The sequence below is a fragment of the Podarcis filfolensis genome (assembly GCF_964270895.1).
Source record: "Podarcis filfolensis genome assembly, chromosome: 14".
Lineage (NCBI taxonomy): Eukaryota > Metazoa > Chordata > Lepidosauria > Squamata > Lacertidae > Podarcis > Podarcis filfolensis.
In genome coordinates, this window is record NC_139616.1 from 37,629,045 (window position 1) to 37,649,104 (window position 20,060).

The following is a 20,060-nucleotide window of genomic DNA, read 5'->3' on the forward strand; positions in this document are numbered from 1 at the left end:
CTGTTCTCCTGCAATGTGATTTCTAATGTGGTTATGGTATTCCCCACCCCCACCCCCGACTCACTCTTAACGTTCCCATTTTAAGGTGCTGTGTTGTATATCTTATTTGAGACATGTTTTAGATATTCCTGATACTTTATATAGTGGTACCTCGGATTAAGAACTTAATTCATTCTGGAGGTCCGTTCTTAACCTGAAACTGTTCTTAACCTGAGGTACCACTTTAGCTAATGGGGCCTCCCGCTGCCGCCACACAATTTCTGTTCTCATCCTGAAGCAAAGTTCTTAACCCGAGGTACTATTTCTGGGTTAGCGGAGTCTGTAACCTGAAGGGTCTGTAACCTGAAGCGCCTGTAACCCAAGGTACCACTATATATTGCAGCCTACTTTGAAATATTTTGTATGTTACGATATTGTTGGCTTTATTTTGTTCAAGTCTATGACTGCATAATAAATGATCTATATTTAAAGAATCATGGGGTTATGGAATTGTAGAGTTGGAAGAGACCCTAAGGGTCATCTAGCCCAACCCTCTGCAATGCAACTAAATCTCAACTAAAGCGTCCACGACAGATGATCATTCAACTTCTACTTTAAAACCTCCAATGAAGTCCATTGAGTCCACCACCTTCCGAGGGAGTCCAGGCCACTATCAAACAACTCTTACCATCAGAAACTTCTTCCTGACGTTTAGTTGGAATCTCCCTGTAACTTGAATCCACTGGGAGAAAACAAACTTTCTCCATCTTCCAAGTGACAGCTCTTTAGGTATTTGAAGATGGCTATCATATCTCCTCTTACTCAGGCTAAACATACCCAGCTCCCTCATAAGGCTTAGTTTCCAGACCACGGAACATTTTTGTTGCCCTCCTCTGCACACGTTCCAACTTATCAATATCCTTCTTAAATTGTGGTGCCAAATTGGACCCAGTACTCCAAGTGTGATCTGACCAAGGCAGAATAGAAGTATTATTACTTATCTGGATCTTTTTTTTTTTTTTTTAATTTATTTATATCCCGCCCTCCCCAGCCGAAGCCGGGCTCAGGGCGGCTAACAACATTCAAATAATCAAACAATCAAATAAAACAACATTCTAAAAATATTTCACTATAAAAATTAATTAAAATCAAGTTGATGGCAACCATTAAGCAAAACTCTGTGCAGGTTACCAGAGGAGGGAGTCAGGCTGCGCCCTGACCAAAGGCCTGGTGGAACAACTCTGTCTTGCAGGCCCTGCGGAAAGATGTCAGGTCCCGCAGGGCCCTAGTCTCTTGTGACAGAGCGTTCCACCAGATTGGAGCCGCAGCCGAGAAGGCCCTGGCTCTAGTTGAGGCCAGCCTAACCTCTCTGAGGCCTGGGACCTTCAGGATGTTTTTATTTGCAGACCGTAGGTTTCTTTGTGGGGCATACCAGGAGAGGCGGTCCCGTAGGTACGAGGGTCCTAGGCCGTATAGGGCTTTAAAGGTTAAAACCAGTACCTTAAACCTGATCCTGTACTCCAGCGGGAGCCAGTGCAGCTGATATAGCACCGGATGAATGTGGTCTCGCAGCGAAGACCCCATAAGGAGTCTCGCCGCAGCATTCTGCACCCGCTGGAGTTTCTGGGTCAGTCTCAAGGGCAGCCCCACGTAGAGCGAGTTACAATAATCCAGTCTGGAGGTGACCGTCGCATGGATCACAGTGGCTAGGTCAGGGCGAGAGAGATAAGGGGCCAACTGCTTAGCTTGGCGGAGATGAAAAAATGCCGCCTTTGTTATAGCTGTAATCTGCGCCTCCATAGAGAGGGAGGTATCGAAGATTACACCCAAACTCTTAACGGACGGTGCTGGCACTAACTGCACCCCCGCAAGAGATGGGAGTTGCCCCCTCAATCCCATATCGTCCCGTCCCAGCCAGAGGACCTCTGTCTTCGAAGGATTTAACTTCAACCGGCTCCCACGTAGCCATCCAGCCACAGCTTCCAGGCATCTGGTCAGTGTGTCTGGGGCCGAGTCAGGATGGCCATCCATCAACAGATAGAGTTGGGTGTCATCGGCATACTGATGGCAACCCAGCCCAAAACTCCGAACAAGCTGGACACTATACGTCTGTTGACGCTAGAATTGCCTTGAGCTTTTTTTTGCTGATGCATCAAACTGTAAGCTCATGTTCTACTAAGTGAATTTTTTTTAATAAATAATAATAATAATAATAATAAATTTTATTTATATCCCGCCCTCCCCAGCCGAAGCTGGGCTCAGGGCGGCTAACAACAATAAAACAATACAAAAGTACAACACAAACAACGCTCTAAAATCATTCATTATAAAATTAATTAAGTTCAAGCCACTGGCCACTATTGGGCCAGAGCTCCGCGAAGATTGCCGAGGGAGGGAGTCAGGCTGTGCCCTGGCCAAAGGCCTGGCGGAACAGCTCTGTCTTGCAGGCCCTGCGGAAAGATGTCAAGTCCTGCAGGGCCCTAGTCTCTTGTGACAGAGTGTTCCACCAGGTCGGAGCCACAGCCGAAAAAGCCCTGGCTCTAGTTGAGGCCAGCCTAACTTCTCTGTGGCCTGGGACCTTCAAGATATTTTTATTTGAAGACCGTAAGTTTCTCTGTGGGGCATACCAGGAGAGGCGGTCCCGTAGGTACGAGGGTCCAAGGCCGTATAGGGCTTTAAAGGTTAAAACCAGCACCTTAAACCTGATCCTGTACTCCACCGGGAGCCAGTGCAGTTGATATAGCACCGGATGAATGTGATCTCGCAGCGAAGACCCCGTAAGGAGTCTCGCTGCAGCATTCTGCACCCGCTGGAGTTTCTGGGTCAGTCTTAAGGGCAGCCCCACGTAGAGCGAGTTACAATAATCCAGTCTGGAGGTGACCGTCGCGTGGATCACAGTGGCTAGGTCAGGGCGAGAGAGGTAAGGAGCCAACTGCTTAGCTTGGCGGAGATGGAAAAATGCCGCCTTTGTTATAGCTGCAATCTGCGCCTCCATGGAAAGGGAGGTGTCGAAGATTACACCCAAACTCTTAACGGACGGTGCTGGCACTAACTGCGCCCCCGCAAGAGATGGGAGTTGCCCCCCCAATCCCATATCGTCCCGTCCCAGCCACAGGACCTCTGTCTTCGAAGGATTTAGCTTCAACCGGCTCCCACGTAACCATCCAGCCACAGCTTCCAGACATCTGGTCAGTGTGTCTGGGGCCGAGTCAGGATGGCCATCCATCAACAGATAGAGTTGGGTGTCATCGGCATACTGATGGCAACCCAGCCCAAAACTCCGGACAAGCTGGGCGAGGGGGCGCATAAAGATGTTGAAAAGCATTGGGGAGAGTATCGCACCCTGAGGTACTCCACACACCAAGGAGTGGCGCGATGACAATTCCCCCCCAAGCGCCACCCTCTGTCCCCGACCAGAGAGAAACGAGCGCAGCCATTGAAGGACTGTGCCCTGGATCCCCACGTCGGCAAGGCGGTGGTCCAGAAGTTCATGATCGACCATGTCGAAAGCTGCTGACAGATCTAGAAGAATCAGCAGCCCCGACCCGCCTCGATCCAGCTGTCTACGAAGATCATCTGTTAGGGCAACCAGAGCTGTCTCGGTCCCATGACCAGCGCGGAAGCCAGACTGGAATGGATCCAGAGCCGATGTTTCATCCAGAAACCCACCAAGCTGTTCAGCAACCGCTCTCTCAATCACCTTACCCAGGAACGGAAGATTCGAAACCGGGCGGTAATTGGATAGATCTAAAGGATCTAATGATGTTTTCTTTAAGAGCGGGCGCACCACTGCCTCCTTCAGTTCCCCTGGGAATGTCCCCGTGCCAAGGGACAAATTGATGATATCCCCCAGGAGGGCCCGCACCTCGTCTGGACACGCTCTAATCAGCCAAGACGGGCACGGGTCGAGAGGACAGGTGGTGGGCTTTCCAGCTCGGAGGAGTCTGTCTACATCGGCTGGGGATATCCGGTCAAAGTGGTCCAATACTGGACCCGAGGACAGTCGAGGGGCCTCCAGTTCCTTTATTGTATCCAAATTGGCAGGGAGGTCATGGCGGAGCAACAAGACCTTCTCCGCAAAAAAGCTCGCAAATGCCTCACAGCCGTGTGTCAAATTGTTATTTAAATTTGGCTGTCCTTCAAGGGACGTTAAAGACCTGATTATACTAAATAATTGCGCCGGGCGAGAGCTAGCGGATGCAATGGAGGCCGAGAAGTAAGACTTCTTAGCAGCCTTCACCGCCATCTCATAGGTTTTCATAAAAGCCCTATAAGATGTTCTTGAGGCTCCGTCACGGGCACCCCGCCATACTCGCTCTAGCCGTCTGAGGTCCCGCTTCATTTTCCGGAGCTCCTCGGTAAACCAGGGAGCCCGGTTTCTGCGGGGTCGCAGAGGGCGCTTCGGTGCGATCTCATCGATGGCTGCCAGGAGCTGGATATTCCAGCCCTCAACAAGCTCAGTCAATGAGTCGCCAGGGGGAGCAAGGTCCCGCAAGGCTTGGCGGAATCTATCAGGGTCCATCAGCCTCTGCGGGCGAGCCCAAATCGGCTCGGCACCTAAGCAGGGTGGGGGTGGAAAGTCAATCCTGGCTTTCAGAGCGTAGTGATCAGACCATGGCACCTTCATCGAAGGAGACATGATCACATCTATACCTGCACCAAAGATCAAATCCAGCGTGTGGCCTGCTTGATGTGTGGGGCCCGAAACAAACTGGGAGAGCCCTAGTGTCGCCATGGAAGACACCAGGTCCAGAGCCTGTGAGGAGGGAGTGGCATCAGCATGGATGTTGAAGTCCCCCAATACCAATAGGTTAGGGAACTCCAAGGCCCAGCCGGCCACCGCCTCCAATAGGCCTGACAGGGTGGCTGCTGGTGCGCTAGGTGGCCGGTACACCAGCCAGACAGCCAAGCTCTCCTCGGAGCCCCACACTAGGCCAACACATTCAATGCCGGGGATCGATGGTGATGGTAGAGCCCTGAAAGAACAATCTTCCCGGATTAATAATGCCACCCCTCCCCCCCGGCCCACAGTCCGTGACTGGTGGAGGACGGAGAAACCCGGGGGCGCCATCTCTCTTAAGGTAACTGTTGCCCCTTCGCGCACCCAGGTCTCCGTCACACAAGCCAGGTCAACCCCCTGCGAGATAAAGAAATCTCGCAGGGTGGCGGTTTTGTTGCCTATAGACCTGGCATTGCACAGCACCAGTGACGGAGGTGAGTAGTCCTTGCTCGCCCTACCCTCGTCCCTCGGGATGAGGCGCAGATTGGAAGGGGTACGAGCATATCCATATCTCGATCCCCTTCGCAGACTTTTTGCTGTCCTTTGCTTGTTTTTAAAAGTATAGATGCCACTTCAAATTGCTTAATTTGTGTCATTAAAATCTATTATATTCACCTTCAGAGCACTTTTGTTACAAACCAACTGCTGTGTGGGGGGAGTGAAACAATAATAATAAAAAAAGAATGTTAGAGAAAGTTACTGGCAATGTTCCTTCAGAATGCAGCTGTGCAAATGGGAGCAATATTTATTTAAGGGCTGTGGATGCTCTGACAAAGTGTTATGGCGCTGGGCAAATCATTATGCTAGACATCGCAGCCGTATGCATTATCGTGGTGGTGGTGCTCAAGCCTATTCAGCATAACAAATTTAACAACCGCGTTTGTAATCCCGAGCCGTTTCAGAGCATTTGGGATTCTGAATCTCATTGTTAGTCAGACATGCCCCCAACAGGGGAATCTTGGCATCATCTCGGCTAAATATGATAAACACAGGCAAACAAGCCTCTCTCATTATCCACTGCCCCAGGAACTTTTGGCTACGGCTCCAAACCCGACAAGAGCTCTGGGAGAGTGGAAGGCCAAAAATCAGTGCTGTTCTTTCTGTGACTACTCTGGCAAGCGGAGGCAGTATGAACGTGATGGTGACTCATGAGACGAAAGCAGGTGAATCAATCACACTTTAGAATCGAACAGCAAACTGCAACTTATATGGAACAGAAGAGCCTCTCGCGTGGCAAAGTCCAGACAGGACTGGAGAGTTTCTGCGTGAGCCGAATCGGGCTCACGGGGCCCTCAAGCGAATATAGGAAAACAGGTTCCCGAAGAAAATGAGGCATTCCTTGGGCAAACAAGTTTGAAAACGCCTAGAGCAACCCATCTGTCTTCATGGGGTTTTGAGACAGGGATGAGGAACCTTTGGCCCTCCAGATACAGTTGGGTTACAGCTCTCATCATTCCTGGCCACTCGCCGTGTGGGTTGGGGCTGGTGAAAGGGGGGCGGTCCAACAGTGTCTGGAGGGCTGTTGGCTCCATAGCGCTACCGCTTCCCAAACCAAGAACCTCAGGGTGTTGGGGAAACAGTAGTGCTGGCAGCTAACATTGTAAGAAGCTGTTTGTATTGTTGTTGTTGACATCCATCCGTCCTGAGAGATAATGGGCGGTGAAGTCTAACCGCTGGAGAATCACAACTTATGCCTCCTGTGTTGTTGTCGGTGTGTTAGCAGCACCCAAGTGACCTTCCCAGGGTGCAAGCCTGAGCCGTGTATATGGAGGTCCCAGGCTGCCCAGACGACAAGACCACCCTCTCGGCCTCGCTGATGTGGTCCAAAGGAAAGCAGAGCAATATGTTTGGCACCAGCTTGGCTGCAGAAGGAGGCGTACAAGGTGCCATCCAAACATCTAAGGGACTCCAGATTTGTATAGGATTTACTCCTTAGCCTTTTCTTCCCCCAAAGATATTGTCAGGAGTGCATGCAGGAGCCAGGCCCTGTGACTGGTAGGGCTTCGCAGGACTGGGGCTTTCCTAAGTTTGTTCTGGATAGGCAAGGCGCGGACACACAGGTAAGGCTGACTGGTAACTCACAGCACCTGGTGGCAAGAGCTGGGAAGGGTGATAAGCTCAGCTTTCCCTTTGGCTCTTTGCCACAGCAATACGCTTCCTGCCTTGCTGCATTTGGCTTCTTGACTCCTTGCTTCCTGATCCTCGGACCCTTGGCTCCTTGACTCCTGGTTTCTCTGACCCTCAGACCCCTGGTTTCCTGACTCCTGGCTTCCAGACTCCCGTTCCTGCTCCCATCCCGCCGTCTTGCCCCCGGTCCCGATGTTCTCAGCCGGGACTTCAACCACCCATAAACCAGACCGTGACAGATATCCTGCAAAGCAGCAGAGGTTTAGGATCAGAGTTTTCCTTCTCCTAGATGGGATGCCTTCCCAGGTTGACAAGTCCCATCTGCTCCTCACCCCTCTCTCTACAGCAGGTGCAGAAAGTGTTTTATTGGTCGTTGGACCAACTAATGGTCTCATTCTCTCAATCTGCTGTAGCCTGTCTTCACATGCAGGGGGAGTCCCTAACTCACCAAGGGTTTGAGACTCATCGGCTACTCTCACCTGGTTTAGCTGGCCAATCAAAGCCGTTTCCTGGCGTGTGGCTGCTGTCACATGCTGACAGCTTCTGGGAGCTGCAGGTGAGAGCTGAGTGCAGGGTGGGGACCGAAGGTGGGTAAACAACCCCAAAAGGAGCATGATATGTTCCCCACTAGAGGCACTACCCCTCACCTAACACTCTATACACCACTGGGTATGTATTACTACTACTTTTAGTATTATTATTATCCACTCCACCCTAAGATCCCAGGGCGCGTTACCACAATTTAAAATATAATATTAAAAACAGCTTTAAAAACTTACAAAAAATGTGGGTCCTGAAAATATGCACCTCAGGCCAGCCTAATCCAATCCACCACTGTGTTCAGACACCAATCCAGAATCTTCAGAGTCTCTCCTGATTCAGATGTTATAGAGAGGTAGAGTTGTGTATCATCAGCATTCTGATGACACCTTGCTCCGAAACTCCTAATAACCATTCCCAATGGCTTCATATAGATATTAAATTGCTCCTGGCGTAATTTTTTTCACACTTTTGGAACAGCTTAGGTTTCAGCTTACAATGAAGAGGAGAAGGAGTTTGCATCCTGATTTCAAATGTAATTTACATATTGCTGTAATGGATAGGTAAAATGTTTGTTTGTGGTATGTTTTTTTTTAAAAAAAACCACCCGGTTCTAAAGCACCCCACACTGTTTTGCAATGCTAATCTTCCTGTTCCAGAAATCTAGCCTTTGGAGAGCAAAAAAAACCCAAAACATTTACATGCTGTCTATAAAGGAAGGGCATTTTAATTAGATTTTATTGCAATATCGAGATATTAATATTTTACAAGAAGTAGTTTAAACAAACAACAACAACAAACACAGCGGGGAATGGGAATCTGAGGCCCTCCAGATGTTGCTGGACTCCATCTCTGTAATAATCTTAAATCTGCAAACTGTAATAATTTTAAGATGGAATGGGAAGGGGGTGTTAACATAGACATAATTCGCTTAGACTGTGCAGAGATTTGGAGTTGCACTGGAGAGTACAGAAGCAAAGCAACGTATTTGCTCTCCCATTAGAAACATGAGCAGCTAGTTGGTTCTGTTTGATTGCATTTCCCCCCTCTAATTGGTGAGTACCTGTTTTTTTGTTTACATCAAGAAGCCATAGTTTTCACATGAACAGGAAACACAAGAGAGATGCCCTCCATTGAGCTGTGACAATGAAGGATAGCAGTGAGATGGACTTCCCTCCCCAATTCTAATGGCTTCTGTCTATCTTTTCCAGGCCTGCCTGAAATTAATTTTACATAGTCCATGCAGGAGGCAGCAAAAAAAAAGCGAAACTGAGATCAGGTGATGATTGCTTCCCCTCCTGGCTGCAAGGGCAGGGAAGGGGGAACCTGGGACCCTCCCATTATTGGTGTACTACAACTCCCATCATTGAAAAACAAAGGGGAAGAAAAGTAGACACTAGTATGGCCCCACACTGAGCAAGACAGTAACCCACTTTCAGAGGAAAATGTGGGGGTTTCACTACAAAAAGGTTGCAAAACTACTGCAAAACTTTGCTACCGCTTTGGAGTAAATCAGACAGTGCTGGTGATGCCTATGACTCACACTTTGAGTCTCAATTACTCAGTTTTAGAGGTGCCACAAAACATGGTGCTTCCACTGCAGAATGATCGCAGAACTTTGGTACCAGTTTGGAGTAAATCAGACCATGTTGGAGTTTGGGGCGATACCTACGACCCCCAGTGTATCAATTACTCATTTTGTGTGTGGGGGGGTGTGTGCTGCAAAATGCAGGGTGTGCGCTACAAAACTATTAGAAAACTTTGGCACCGGTTTGGAGGGGATCCCCAATTTGGGTGTTTGTAGTTAATGAAGTTCCAAAGGTCCATAGCTTTTTAGATACTAAACCTGCTGTATCCTGGAACTGGTCATATGCAGTGCAGCTGTTTTGAGTGTTGAATGGGACACAGCTGAAGGAAGACCAAGGAAGCTCCAGCAACCTTGGCCCTTGCCTATAAAAGCAAGTCTAGAGGGAGAGACTAGACTGATGTCAGCAGGTTCGAGGAACCCTCTTGCGGTGAGATTTTGAGGGATGATCTGTGAGTTTGTTTAGGTCTGGGTAGAGAGCCAAGCTTGACGGAAGGAGTCCTGGGTGGGAGACAGGAGTCTGAGGTGTGTTGAGTGGAGAAGGGTTTCAGAATTTATCAGTATTTATTAGCAATTTCTGTATCAATGCTTCTATTGCCTATTTTTGTAACATTCGTTGTTGTTGTTTGCTGTATACTGCTTAGAGAAAAGTTTCTATATTAAGTGGTACAGAAATTGACTAACTAAATATAAAATAATAATAATGCCCTGAATATGCTGCGCTATGCGTGGTCCATATAGTATGTATCAGGAGGGTATGTATGTATTAGATTCTGCATAATCTGTATGTACCAGATTCTGCATAAAGGACAGATGGTGCTACAAAGAATAATCAGAAACATGATATTTAGTTGGAAGCTGACATGCCTATCTTTTGTTTTCAAGTAAAGATTGCTCCTGGCATAAAAGGGTAAAGAAGCACCACTGGGATTTGAGAGGGAATCAGCAAGTTTTTGTTTTTCACAGAATCAATATGTCAGATGCAGCATGAGATATTGAGAGCAGGCTCATTAAAACTTGAAGACATTCATATATTTTTTATTTTATTTTGCTTTAAAATGAAAGCCCTCTGGAATATTGTATATGAACATCTTGAAAATTATGGAAATTTCCCTGTCAAAAAATGACAAGCTGACTAATACTAAGGAGCATGTTTTAAACACAAATCTCTCTTCTCTTCCCTGCCCCGCCCCCTTCACCCTTAGTCAAAAATCCTACTTCTACAGATCTCGTACTAGAAAAATATTACATTCTGCAGACTAATCTCACCTACTCTTAATAGATTTGGTACAGCACGCAGCCCAACTGAACACTCGTAAACAGTGAAGTTTTCTCCCTGCTATATTTGAATTAGCTAGAACATGGTATTTATGAACATATCCTGACTGATTGATCCCACTGCATGGGCCAATATCAGCTTGGCAGTCCCCAGTGTCGGCACCCAGCATAATAGAACATCTATTGGGGCACACATGTCCCAGCGAGGTCACTGATGGGTAAACATCAGGGAGAGAGGGCCTTTTCCAAAGTGGCACCTTGGCTGTGGCTCAGCTTTCCTAGGGAAGCTGGCCTGATACCACCTGTGTGAAAATAATAATAATAATAATTTATTATTATTTATACCCCACCCATCTGACTGGGTTTCCCCAGCCACTCTGGGCGGCTTCCAACAGAATATTAAAATACAATAGTCTATTAAACATTAAAAGCTTCCCTAAACAGGGCTGCCTTCAGATGTCTTCGAAAAGTTGTTTTTCTCTTTGACATCTGGTGGGAGGGCGTTCCACAGGGCGGGTGCCACTACCGAGAAGGCCCTCTGCCTGGATCCCTGTAACTTGGCTTCTCGCAGTGAGGGAACCGCCAAAAGGCCCTTGGCGTTGGACCTCAGAGTCCAGGCAAAACGATAGGGGTGGCGGCGCTTCTTCAGGTATATTGGACCGAGGCCGTTTAGGGCTTTAAAGATCCTTTCTGTTTACCAAGGCCTTCTAAGCTATTTACGTCTACTGGGCACCTCCATTTTAAAATCTATGCTTTTAATCTTGATGATGTTGTGCTCTCATTTTTTCAGCTGTATCGATTTTATGCTGGGTACTTTTATTAGAGGGGTCAGCAAACTTTTGCAGCAGGGGGCCGGTCCACTGTCCCTCAGACCTAGTGGGGGGCCAGAGTATACTTTGAAAAGAAAAAAAATGAACGAATTCCTATGCCCCACAAATAATCCAGAGATACATTTAAAATAAAAAGACACATTCTACTCATGTAAAAACACGCTGATTCCCGGACTGTCCACGGGCCAGATTTAGAAGGCGATTGGGCTGGATATGGCCCCCAGGCCTTAGCTTGTCTACCAATGTTTTAGTAGAACGGCAGATAACAGCAGCAACAATTTTAGTACTACTAATACTTCTGCTACTGTTACCGTCGGCATAAGTGCACAGTCATGCTGGGATTATCATCCACCCAGTGTTGCATAATGGTTACTCTTGGACCATGACCTGGGAGACCAGGATTCGAATCCCCACTCAGCCATGAAGCTCACTGGGTGACACTGGGCCAGTCACCATCTCTTGGCCTGTTTCATTTATCAGTTCATTATTTCATGATGGGTGGTAGAGCTGAAAGGGGACATCTGCATCCCAGTGGTGCGCTGGGAAATGTCAAAGTCCAGGAACTCGCTGTGGCAGCCCCCAAAGACAACACCCCCCCCGCAAGGAAAGCCCAATATATGAGTATTTTCTCAGTTATAGAATAGTGAGCCAGAAAAGGGGTGGTGTAGCAGCTGGAAGTTTGGTTCCATCCACACCAAATGTTTAAAGCACAAGCCTTCTTCCAAATGGTCCTGGAGACTGAGGTTTGCCTCTCTTAGAGCTACAATTCCCAGCATCTTACGGTTCCCAGGATGCTTTCAATGCATGGTGTAGATGTGACTTCTGACTGGGGGGCGGGGAGACCTGAGTTTACAGCCATGACCAGCAATGACGTTCACCAAATCACCTTGGACCCAGCTTACCTAACAAAGGGGTCATGTGCCAGGTCTCTCCTCCAAAACCCCCCAGTCTTGCAGCACTGGCAAAAACTGCTCCTGCAGTAAATAAAGAACCAGAGCTGTTCTCTCCTGTGTCCCTGCTCCACTCCACCAACGTTTATGCCACCATGTTATGGAACGGCAGTAACCACTCGCCATCATCCAATAAATGGACAGCCAACTGCATTTTTCTCCCTCTTTCATTTCGATCTATGAACGGCCACAAAGTTGTCCATTTTCAATTTTTAAAAGAATGATTTCATAATTCAGTTTTCTAAAAATAAATGAAAATCAACCAAGTCTTTTGAATTTAATGGGCAATTCTTACTAACACACACACACAGTTATTGCAAAAATTTCAAGACAGCCGCTGTTAATATTTTTCAAGTTACAGGAGAAAGAAAATACAGTCTATTTATTTAATAACATACTGAGGCGTATCTATCCATTTGAAAGCTACTTACATAAAAAAGGGCATCAGTTGGATAAGAGTCTCTTTTTTAGGGTTGGAGGCGAATTCTGGTAGAGTCTGGATTACTTTGTTCATAACATTCCTTAAGTAATTCTGCAACTGTTTCCGCCTTTCTTCTACAAACTTTGCATCCTAAGAGGAGTGGGAGGGGAGGAGAAAATGGAATTAGGCCACAGACTTCAATTTTTGTGCCAAGCAAAAATATAAAATGTAATTATCAAGTTCCCATCCTAAAAAAATGGACAGCATAACCCAAAGTATGGAAACATCACAAAAAGGTCCAGAATCCAACTACGAATGCAGTATCAAACCTCAAAGCTGCACCATTGATGTGAAAATGGAAATTGGTCCTTAAAGTGAATTTCTGTTTGAATTGTAGACTGGAGGACATTCAGGATGTCATAGACTAGCTGATCTTATATCTAGTATCAGTTTAAATGTATTTGCAAATAAAATATATTTTGCCTCGAAACAACATTTTGGTACAAATAATGCAGTGGAATTCAGAAGCTGCCTTCAGGATTACTAGCAAACATCCTATTGATTGGTTATTAAAACCACGACCTTTCCTTAAAAAATATGGATGTTCAAGGAAGCTTACAACATTCTAAATACAAGAACACGCACATTGCAGGGGAAAATATTAGAAGAGATTTCAGAGACATATGACAGCACATCAAATGAAAATGAAATCCGAGGAATCAATACAAAAAACATTCCTTCGATACAAAGGTCATTTTTTCAGCTCATCAAAATGAAGATCTGCCTAAGAAACATCTCAATGAAGCGGCAAGAGACCAGAGGCAGAGGGATGAGCTTCCTCAGGTAGGGAGCGTCACAGCCTAGGTGCGGACTTGGGGAAGGCTATCTCAGACATTCCTGCAAGCCACACCTCAGTGACTGAAGGGCTGGGGGGAAAGGGGAGGGGAGAACGAGAGAGCTTTTCCACTGGATCTCACAGTTGGGTAGGTTCATACAGGAGGAGCTGTGAACCACATTATCCAGCATCCCAATAGGTTTTTTGTGCCCTCCTTAAAAAAAAAGAAAAGAATCTGCTGCTCACATAGGTCCCCCAGCATGATACTGTGATGTGAAAAGGTTTTTATGTGGACCCCCAAGACACCCCATAATTGTTTTAAAAGTAAAAGTTTGGCCATGCGCTCTCTCTCTCTCACACACACACACGGCGGGGGGCATGTGTCAATAAGGACCTTGCCCCAGAAAAGTTTAGCTACCCTTGCTTTAGTTTACATTGTGTCTGGATGTATTGCAATGTGCTTTATGTGGAGCATCCTTTGAAAAGTATCCAGAATCTTCCACTGGTCCAGAATGGGACATCTAGGATAATGGCGGAATCTGACTCTTGGAACCAAGTGATGCCATTAATAGAACACTTCCACTGGGAGCAATTCAGAGTGCTGTCTGTTAGCTTTACAGGGCCCTAAATGGCTCCGAATGGCTTCAGGTTCAGGATATCTAAAGGGCCAGCTCCTTTAAAAGTAAAAGTTTGGCCACAGCTAAAGAAAGACATGTGCAACTATGACTAGGATACAGTTGGGATGGTTGCCACTTGATCCTGTATTAAGGCCACAGTAGACTCCTCTGCCTACAACGGTCAGGAAAGGAGAAGAAGAGGGAGCAGACTTCATTGCATTTTTTTGGTCAGGTGTGGGGAGACCCAGAACCTGTGATTCTGGATTTAGAGGGGGAAAGCACAGTCAAGAAACATTGAACAAGGCCCTTCAGACAACCCTCCCCCCCCCTTTCTCTCTTGAAAATCAGTTTTCACCATTATTATTTTTTTGTAAGAACTAAGAGAACCAGCCAAGGATTATATTTACATCTGCACAAACAGCAGCAGCAGCAGCATAGCTCATTTGGGTCTCTTCCAATTCAGCACCTAGGGTCTCCCAGTCAACAACACATTAGAAACAAACAAATCTGGATGGAAGCCCGGAATGGAAAACGCCAAAGAGATTTGGTAGTCACTTAATGGAGTTTAGCAGTTCATAATCTGACTCTCCACCTGCTACTGCATATATATATATATATATATATATATATGAATGAGAGACTTGCCAATTATATAGTCACCTGCTCCAGAGGAAGGTGGGTGGACAGGAAACATTCAATGGGCATTGACCAGCACTCCCCGCCAGTAGAAATGAAATGAAAGAATTAAAACATTAAATGCTCATTTCAACCTAGCACTCTGCTTTTTTCCACAGCCTATTCAGTTCCACGGAAGTACTATTGGGATGTCCAAGCGTGAGAATGGGCAACTCATTTTGGACAGCAGAGATTGCTACTCCCTTCCTTAGAACTACATTACATTCAAGTAGACTCACTGCCTCATCCAAAATATGGTACTTCAACGAAGGCTGTGCATTTGCATTAGACCCACAGAGTCCTTACAAGAGTTTAAATCTCACAAGACTACATATTTATCCCACTAAAGAGAAGTCTATGTGTGCTCTCAGAAATCCTTACAGCAACCTTGTCAGGCTGAGCCCAGGATCCACCACTGCTCCAACTGTTCTTCCCCCAGCAATAGCCATTAAGAGTCCTGACTGCTTATTATTTAGGTATTTTTATTAGTCAGTGTTTATTTTTATTTTTTGGTTCATAGCAGAACCAATATTTGAACCAGAGACTTCTTTGCCACCACGTCTCTGAACAAACAAGAAAATCGGCATCTCATGACTGGAGACAAAGCAGAATTTGCAGTATCCACGTGAAATAGGCGAGGTTCTAGAAAATGGCTCAACATCCCATCCCGTGCTCTTCACTCAGCCATCACAGGTAAATTCAGACCTGGTTAATTCAAGCAGTCTTGTAATTTGGGTAGCAGAAATACAGATAATGGTAAAGGTAAAGGGACCCCTGACCGTTAGGTCCAGTCATGGCAGACTCTGGGGTTGCGGTGCTCCTCTCGCTTTACTGGCCGAGGGATCCGGCGTACAACTTCCGGGTCATGTGGCCAGCATGACTAAGCCGCTTCTGGCAAACCAGAGCAGCGCACGGAAACACCATTTACCTTCCCGCCAGATCGGTACCTATTTATCTACTTGCACTTTGACACGCTTTCGAACTGCTAGGTTGGCAGGAGCAGGGACCGAGCGACAGGATCTCACCCCGTCGCGGGGATTCGAACTGCTGACCTTCTGGTCGGCAAGTCCTAGGCTCTGTGGTTTAACCCACAGCGCCACCCGTAGTGCTACCCAAATATTTACACTATGGATATTTTTTATGGCTGCCCTTTTGAAGCAAAATTTGATTGTCTGAACACAGACAATGCCAGAAAGTCATTAGGACTGTGTGCAAGACATCCTGGTGTGGAGAAAGAGGATAGAAGCAAATATTTCTCCCTCATCTCAGAACACTAGAACTCATGGACGTTCAGTGAAAGGGGAATGATGGAAAATTCAGGACAGATACAAGAAATTACTTATTCATGCAGGGCATAACTGAACTATGGAATTTGCTCCCCAAAGACTGCTTGCTTGTTTCCCAGAGATATCTGGTTGGCCACTCTGAGAACAGAATGCTGGACCAGATGGGCCACTGGCCTGATCCATCAGGACTCCTTTTATGTTCTTAATCCTGAACCATCACATTCCCTTTTTCACCCAGGTATCCAACTCTCTTTGCTTGTGTTTGCTGATGAGGTCAGGGTTTTTAATAATGTAACCCTAACACACAACAGCATCTTAAAAAGCAGAGACATCACCTTGCCAACAAAGGTCCGTATAGTAAAAGCTTTGCTTTTCCCAGTAGTGATGTATGGAAGTGAGAGCTGGACCATAAAGAAGGCTGATCACTGAAGAATTGATGCTTTTGAATTATGGTGCTGGAGGAGACTCTTGAGAGTCCCATGGACTGCAAGAAGATCAAATCTATCCATTCTTAAGGAAATCCGCCCTGAGTGCTCACTGGAAGGACAGATTCTGAAGCTGAGACTCCAATACTTTGGCCACCCCATGAGAAGAGAAGACTCCCTGGAAAAGACCCTGATGTTGGGAAAGATGGAGGGCACAAGGAGAAGGGGGCGACAGAGGACGAGATGGTTGGACAGTGTTCTCGAAGCTACCAGCATGAGTTTGACCAAACTGTGGGAGGCAGTGGAAGACAGAAGTGCCTGACGTGCTCTGGTCCATGGGGTCACGAAGAGTCGGACACGACTAAACGACTAAACAACAACAACACACAACACTATGCATTTCTTTATTAGTGCAAGAGCTCAGAGCAGAAATTGGCCCAAAGAAAGTTCCATTTAATCCAAAGTAACTCAGTCAGACATTGGTTCATGACACAAATCTCTGGAGCTTAGAGCTGCTTAACTGATCTCTTCTTTCATTGCAACACTTAAGAGTGCAAAAAATAAAAATAGGCAAGTCAGAAAATACTGTATAGCCAAGTAGGTTTGCACCTATGACTGTATTTTGGAAAAAACATCCATGTCTCAGATTTGAAGAATCAAACTGGTAATTGTTCTAAAGAGACCAATAAGTACTGACTAATTGGTAAAATACATTACACACTCTTGTTTTTGTCAGCTTAAAAACTCTCATAGGAGATATGGATGCTCAATGAAGAGGAAACCTTTATGGACCTACTTAATGATCTTGCAAAAATCGCTATTTGGGGATTCTTATGCAAATTCATCAGAAAGTTAACAGGAACCATGACTGAAAAGATCTCCACCTGGGAAATTATTTTTAAAATTCATTATTTGCACCGTAATGCGAGAACAAATTATCTGAAACACCTTTGTTTAGCTACAGTTTCTAAACTTGTATTGATGGCAAATGGGCAAAGGTCCTTGGGGACTGTGCTCCACAGGCAGAAAGGCACCATCATGAAGACACTTCCATCTGCAGCCTCTCTTTTTAGAGTCCAGGGTGGAAAGCTGCAGCTCCATCCAAGGAGACTACTCCATCTATAGCAGGGATCAGCAAACCTTTTCAGCAGGGGGCTAGTCCACTGTCCCTCAGACCTTGTGGGGGGCTGGACTACATTTTGGAAAAAAATATGACTGAATTCCTATGCCCTACAAATAACCCAGAGATGCATTTTAATAAAAGGGCACATTCTACTCATGTAAAAACACACTGATTCCCGGACCATCCACGGGCTGGATTGAGAAGGCGATTGGCCGGATCCAGCCCCCAGGCCTTAGTTTGCCACTTCTGAACACTACAACATCATTCAGCTACAAGAGCACACTAAACCTTTATCTGTGGATACAGATATTTTCTTTGTGGCACATTTTTCTTTTTTTGCAAGTTGCGGGAAACGAAGCCCAGTAGAAAATTCTGATTGATAAACTCAAAACTAAAATAGGAGAGCAAAGTTCCACCAGGAATTCGAGGTTTTACAAATCACAGCTGGTCTTAAACCAACATTATTGCCTAACAGATGGTTAACATGGGATGAGGTGTTTCATCGAAGACGTTCCTAATACTGTCCCTTCCACAGGATACCATAAGCAGCATGATTCTCTGTGTTATCCAGCCAGCTAAATAGATCATTAAAAAGACATTTTTTATTTTATTTTGCAACATGGACACCCCGATTACTGCATTCCGCTGAGGACCAAAAACTACACTCTGCTCTAATGCAATCATTTGCTGTTCAGCCTAGCAAAACAAGCTGCTAAGGAGGGCAGGGAACAAGAGCTAAGGGAGCATTTTCATTTTTGTATACCAGTAGATGGATCAGGTCTCAAACTCAGTGAAGTCAGAGCATACTGTGGAAACATGTCTAGTCCATTCTTTTTTTTAAAAAAAAAAATACAACTGAAGAGGGCTGCCCTGGCTTTAAATTTATCAAGTTAACGCTATGAGCATAATTTAACACACCTCCACCTTGCATTCAGCTCTCAACAGTGGCTCCTAGAAGCTGTCAGAATGTGACAGCAGCCACACCCTGGAATGGCTTCCACTGACCAGCTAAACCAGGTGAGGGCAGCCAATGGGTCTCAAACTACCAGTGAGTTAGGGACACTCATGTGTTAGGGACCATGCATGTGAAGACAGGCTCCGATGGATTGAGCAGACAAGACCAATAGTGGGTTCAGCGGTCAAGAAAGCAGTTTCTGCACATGCTGTAGAGCAGGCATAGGCAAACTTGGCCCTCCAGATGTTTTTGGGACTACAACTCCCATCATCCCTAGCTAACAGGACCAGTGGTCAGGGATGATGGGAGTTGTAGTCCCAAAACATCTGGAGGGCTGAGTTTGCCTATGCCTGCTGTAGAGGGAAGTGAGAGGCAGGTGGGGCTCGTCAACCTGGGAAGGTGGCCCATCAAGGAAAAGGAAAACACTGTTTTTTTTGAAATGATGCATGACTAAAAAGTGTTGTCACCAACATGAAAAGTTTGGAAAGCTCAGGAGCAAACTCTACACAAATCTGGAGTTGAGTCCCTAAGACGGTTGGACGGTGCTATGTATGCCATCTCCTTCCAGCAGCTCCTGAAACCAAGCAGGTGCCAAATGTATTGCTCTGCTTTTCCTTTGAATCGGTGTGCCGTGGGCCAGGTGTCAGCTTCGCCTGCTCAACAGCAGCCTGAAGGGGGAGAAGGCAGAGTGACTCCACCTGCAGCTGATCAGCCTTCAAGGACACAGAGGAGGAGGCACTGATGAGAACCACCTGGCTTCAGCCTTCTCCCCCTTCAGGCTGCTGTTCAGCAGGTGAAGCTGATTCCTGGCCCATGACACACATCAGTGAAGTCAAGAGGGGGACTTTTCATCTGGGCAGCCCAGGACTACCATACACACTGCCCAGACTTGCGCCTTGGGGCGGTCACTTTGGTGCTAATAATAATAATAATAATAATAATAATAATAATAATAATAATAATAATTTACTATTTATACCCCGCCCATCTGGCTGAGTTTCCCCAGCCACTCTGGGCGGCTCCCAATCGAGTGTTAAAAACAACACAGCATTAAATATTAAAAACTTCCCTAAACAGGGCTGCCTTCAGATGTCTTTTAAAGATAAGATAGCTGCTTATTTCCTTCACATCTGATGGGAGGGCGTTCCACAGGGCGGGCGCCACTACCGAGAAGGCCCTCTGCCTGGTTCCCTGTAACCTCACTTCTCGTAATGAGGGAACCGCCAGAAGGCCCTCAGTGCTGGATCTCAGTGTCCGGGCTGAACGATGGGGGTGGAGACACTCCTTCAGGTATAGAGGACTGAGGGCGTTTAGGGCTTTAAAGGTCAGTACCAATGTCATGGTTTGCCTTCACCCCCTTGAGACACACTCCATTGTTTCTCGAGACATATGCATGCCAACAACTTTACTTACGGTACCTGCCACAACTGGACAGCTATTTGCTGTTATTTCCTATCCAAGCAAGTGAACAATGACAAGAGTTGGGAGATGGGAGCGTCACCATTTGCTTACCTTCCACTCTCCCTTTGGGTGGCTGCGTAGACTGGACCCAGAAGAAGAGGGCAAGCAAATAAGGCAGGAATGGGGAAGCCTCTGGGGGTCACTGATGAATGGGAATCCTACAGGAGCAGCTCTTTCTGCCCCTTCCTAGGAA

General features: G+C 46.4%; 1 protein-coding gene across 8 annotated transcripts in view; it reads right to left on the minus strand.

The window, feature by feature from the left end:
- The window catches only part of SNX29 (sorting nexin 29), a 213,430-nt gene that overhangs the window by 44,262 nt on the left and 149,108 nt on the right, over positions 1–20,060 (minus strand). For 5 of the 8 annotated variants that reach the window (XM_083585054.1, XM_083585060.1, XM_083585057.1 and 2 more), the window contains one exon: positions 12,501–12,640. In XM_083585054.1, coding sequence (XP_083441180.1) covers positions 12,501–12,640 — 140 coding nt within the window. Of the gene's footprint in view, positions 1–10,969; positions 11,184–11,766; positions 12,094–12,500; positions 12,641–20,060 lie in introns of those variants that run through there. The other 3 variants (XM_083585059.1, XM_083585053.1, XM_083585056.1) reach the window with 3 other exon arrangements.